Here is a 4,989-nt window from a genome sequence, read left to right on the forward strand (position 1 = left end):
GTGAAACGCAGGCCGTGTGTTTGCGAACGCTCCAGATACGGCTTGCGTGATCGGCATGAAGAAGAAAGTGATGTCGTTCAGTCCCGTCACCGAACTCAAAGCGCACACCGAGTTTGAGTAAGAGTCACGTGACTAAATATATCTCACCTCATGAATAATGAACGTCATCCGGGAGCAAGGGTAAATAAAAAACTGGGGCCGGTTGCATAAACTGTTTAGACTAGTCTTAAAAAGTTAGTCATCTAATTTAAAAGGGTAATTTTAGTCTTCTAAAAGAGTAATATTTGAGGTCAGAGATGTGTGAACGGTGAAGAAGAGAGAGAGAGAGGGCAAACATTTAGCATTTTAGCTCAGCATTGCCGTCTAATCAGCCAATATTGTCTTAAATAACCTGCATAGCACTTCATCTTTTATAACATGGGATTTAGACCAAATATATTCAATCTTGATTTTGTAAAATGTTGCAACAAGATGTTAAAAACGTTTTTTTTTGTGTGTGAAAAATTAGTTTTTTTGGACATATGTGACCCTGCAGCACAAAAGCAGTCTTAAGTCGCTGGGGTATATTTGTAGCAATAACCAACAATACATTGTATGGGTCAAAATTATCCATTTTTCTTTTATGCCAAAAATCAATAGAATATTAAGTAAAGATCATGTTGCATGAAGATATTTTGTACATTTCCTACCGTTAATATATCTAAAATAAATTTTTGATTAGTAATATGCATTGCTAAGAACTTCATTTGGACAACTTTAAAGAAGATTTTATCAATATTTAGATTTTTTTGCACCCTCAGATTCCAGATTTTCAAATATTGTCCTATCCTAACAAACCATACATCAATGGAAAGCTATTTATTCAGCTTTCAGATGATGCATAAATCTCAATTTCAAAAAATTGACCCTTATGACTGGTTTTGTGCTCCAGGGTCACATATAAGGTAATAAAAAAAAAAAAAAGCTTAAAGTAACTACAAAACAGCATGTAAAGCATGCGTTTTTCTGCGTGTGTCTCTGTGTGTGTGTGTGTGCGTGTGTGTGCGTGTGTGTGCGTGTGTGTGCGTGTGTGTGCGTGTGTGTGCGTGTGTGTGCGTGTGTGTGCGTGTGTGTGCGTGTGTGTGCGTGTGTGTGCGTGTGTGTGCGTGTGTGTGTGTGTGAGAGTGTGTGTGTGTCTGTGTGTGTGTGTGTGTGTGCGTGTGTGTGCGTGTGTGTGTGCGTATGTGTGCGTGTGTGTCTGCGTGTGTGTGTGCGTGTGTGTCTGCGTGTTTGTGTCTGTGTTTGTGTGTGTCTGTGTCTGTGCGTTTTTCTGCGTGTGTGCGCGTGTGTCTGCGTGTGTCTGTGTGCGTGTGCGCTTGTGTGTGTGTGTGTGTGTTTCTGCAGACACCGGATGCCGCAGGAGCAGTGGTGGCTCAATCTGCGGCCCATGCTCAAGATGTTGGCCAAATATCAGACCAGTTTTGACGAGTATGTGACCGGAGAGATCGAACATGTGACGCGCCGCACACTGAGCATGGAGACCGGATTCTGAACGGCTGCTCACTCCCTTCATCCTCATCATCATGCCACATTAACCCTGCATACCTCTGAGCCAATAAATCCCATCATACTCATAACTGCATTTATATGCTGCATAGAACACGTTATTAACAGATCATCAGTGTTTATGAACTACATTCATCTTGAAATGTTAAAGAACAGATGTTGTGCTCGTGCTTCAGCCCGTCTGCTGTGCCTTTGTCTTGTGTTTATTAGTTTTTAACAACTGGCCTGTTATAATATTTGCTTCTTTATATTTCGACGGTTGTGCACGTTTGACGCAGCTGGATGGAGTTTGAGTTTGTGTAAAAGATGAAATAGTGAAATGTGTTTCTGAATGATCTTGGAGTTGATTTTCTGGTTTTTGGACAATCTTTTCATCTTTCTGTTGTGCAGACTGTTTTTTGGCTATTTGTGTATTATAATCTTTTCTGTCATTATTTAGCTGTTGTTTCCTTATTCCAGAATCATTGATTTGTTTGAGTGTCTGCCGTTGAATTATTACTGAATTGTGACTGAATTATTGTGCTCTTCTCAGTATTCTCTGACCTGTAGAAATGCTGCCAATTTTTACCCTCATATCATGTTTACAGATGAATATGTTAGATTTGCATGTCTCAACTTTTTAAGATGTGCTTTAGTGATTAAACCTGACCAAATAAATATAGATATTTTCTGCTGATTAACAAAAACATTGTGTGGTGTGGTGTGTGTGTGTACTATATTGTTTTATTTTTAAGTGTAACCCATGATTTTACTGTAGCAGCATAAATTCCTAAGAGACAACATATTAACAAATTATTTTTTTAAATATTTAATAATGTATATTTGATTACAAGTGTAATAATCTAAATAATACTTTTAATATAACATGTAATTAAAAAAATCTAAATAAAACTAAGTATTACAATATATATTAATCTATAATTAATTTACACACCTTAGAACGTTCGTCAGCCAATCAGATTCAAGCATTTAACTGCGCCGAGGAAGAATGCGTTGCTGACGTCACGTCCACAGCTGGAAAGTGTCGCGTTTTTGTGAGGAGTATTTTGTCATGTAAAACCATTTTTCTTTATGCAAAATGTATGTGAAATGGCCATAAACAAGTTTTTCCATTATATACAATGTATCTATAAACTATCTAATTTGCATATTAAAATTAACAAATAAGTGCAATACTGAGAGTAATAATTAAAAGATTTTCATAATATCTAATATTTAATAGGAATATTGATACATAATTTTTTCTCTATTCATTTGTTGTGTCTCCCAAAATGTGTAATAAACATGCTTTAAGTCCTGGGGCAAGTTCAAGCTCAAATCGGTGCGCAACGTTTTGCTACGGTTTCCGGTTTGAACGACATGTTTCCTGGAAACCGTGTGCAACAGGGTTTGAGATGCGTTTCTCTTGTTTGGTGGGTGTGTCAAAAATGTCAGCCCAATCAGCAGCAGCATGTATATAAACAACGTGGTATTAAAGAGACAGCTCGCACAATGTAATTAACATCCAAATTCATTTTCCTGAGGTAAGGGTCTGAAATCTGAAGATTTTCTCCATCCATGAGGCGAATTATAAACTAATAATACATTTATTGACTCTTTCCACAAATAAATCTTATCTAGCATGATAACTGATGCTTAAATAATTTAAGGTGTTCAAGATTAGAACTGTAAAAAAAAAAAAATAGAACTATTTCCTCTGAGCATGCGCAGAAACTTGCTTCGCTGTGTCTGGTTTGATACTCGTGTTCAAACTCCTCCTCTGACTGTAAACTCAAATCTCTCTAGTTAAACACACATTCATGAGAAAGTGAAAGTGAAGGTAAAACAGACAAAGGAGAGGAGAAAACTCACGGACACAGCTTGAGTATGCAACATTTATTTTGCTCTTGAATATGTAGAGTTTCATTAAACTCAAGTGTGTGTTTATTACAGTTTTTTTCGATTGCTAAATGACAGTGGGCACAACTGGAGCTACATGTGCAAAACTCTAACTACAGTCTGCACAGCAGCAGTTCATGTGGACCAAACTCTAGTTCGTTTTTCATTGCTTGAACACAGTTTTCAAAACTCTACACACTTATCCCATGACTTTACCCACAACCTGCACAACACTGTGGATTTACAGCACTTTGTTCAAATGCTAACACACTGCTGTCAAAACTGTGAACCACACATTCAAAACAGAATAGATTTCAGCCTTGTGCCTTTCAAACACTGCTGATTGCAATTTCAGCTGAAAGGCTAAGCAGGTGTCTTGTTTTAGACTTGTTAGTGAACACACACACATATATATATATAAGCAAACTGCTAATTTTCATTTACCTTAAAGAATTATGTTCTACAAATTTAAATAAATCATGTGAAAGAATGTCACTCTTTTCTTTGAAGAAAATAGGACTTTGTATGAAGTCACTGAAATTGTTCAAACTGTAAAGATGAAAAGTTTGTATTTTCTGTATTGGTGTTTGATGCTAGTGTTTTTACTCTCAGTGTGTTCTGAGTGACAGTGTGTGTTATCTCAGTGAGGGTTGTGCATAGTGTTTGGCTGCACTGAGCCTGTTTTGAGCCATGTGTTAAGAGTTGTGTTGCTTGGAATGAGTTTTGCAGGTGATTTGAACTGTTTAGCTCAGGTGACTGTTGGTAGTGCAGACTGTAGTTAGAGTTTTGCACATGTAGCTCCAGTTGTGCCCACTGTCATTTAGCAATCGAAAAAAACTGTAATGAACTACAACATTTCCAGCGGTGTGAATCAATCCTGCGGCTTGAGATTCCTTCCTTTAACAACTTTAAAACAAACCTGTGACATCTAATAAACGCCAGACTGAAACCAAATAAACGTGTTGTTAAATCCATTTAAAAGTCAATTTCTGGCTCTGTTTTTATCAGACAGGTTCCTGTTTTTCTGGCAGCTTCCTGACAAGTGAAAGGTGAACATTGTGCTCAGTCTACAGGATTCACGCTTAAAGATGTGACAAATATGACAAAATAAAAGATTTGAATGGTTGATAACAGTAAAGTGTCTTTTTTCCACACTAACCTGAGTTTACAGTTTCTTTCTTACAGTAACACTGAACAGAACAAGTGTAAACTTGTTTATAGCAGTTTATATTGTTGTACAAATGTCAGAACCAAAAGATTTGGCTCCATTTCAATTTATGAATTCTAATTGGCCACAACACACATGAAGTGGAATTTATTTACTGTACTGTACTATTTATCAGCAAATGCAATCTGGGAATTAAATTGTTCTTTCACATTTGACAACACATTAAATATAAACAAGTATATGTAAAGTAAGCACAGCATTCTGATGACAAACCGAAACAGACGACATTTTTAAAACAGGTCTGTCTGTCAGGACTTGTTTAAACTCTTCTGTAGACTTTCAACAAGTGTTTTTCATTTGCAGCAAACAGGCCTTTTTCTGCCTGTTCTTGTGTGTTC

General features: G+C 36.8%; 1 protein-coding gene across 1 annotated transcript in view; it reads left to right on the forward strand.

The window, feature by feature from the left end:
* The window catches only part of pfklb (phosphofructokinase, liver b), a 50,493-nt gene extending 48,273 nt beyond the window's left edge, over positions 1-2,220 (forward strand). Inside the window, exon 22 of the mRNA XM_016504195.1 lies at positions 1,384-2,220. Coding sequence (XP_016359681.1) covers positions 1,384-1,531 — 148 coding nt within the window. The 3' untranslated portion in view covers positions 1,532-2,220. The remainder of the gene's footprint in view (positions 1-1,383) is intronic.
* The last annotated feature ends 2,769 nt before the right edge of the window (positions 2,221-4,989 follow it).

Source organism: Sinocyclocheilus anshuiensis, unplaced genomic scaffold (assembly GCF_001515605.1).
Source record: "Sinocyclocheilus anshuiensis isolate Anshui unplaced genomic scaffold, SAMN03320099.WGS_v1.1 scaffold250, whole genome shotgun sequence".
Lineage (NCBI taxonomy): Eukaryota > Metazoa > Chordata > Actinopteri > Cypriniformes > Cyprinidae > Sinocyclocheilus > Sinocyclocheilus anshuiensis.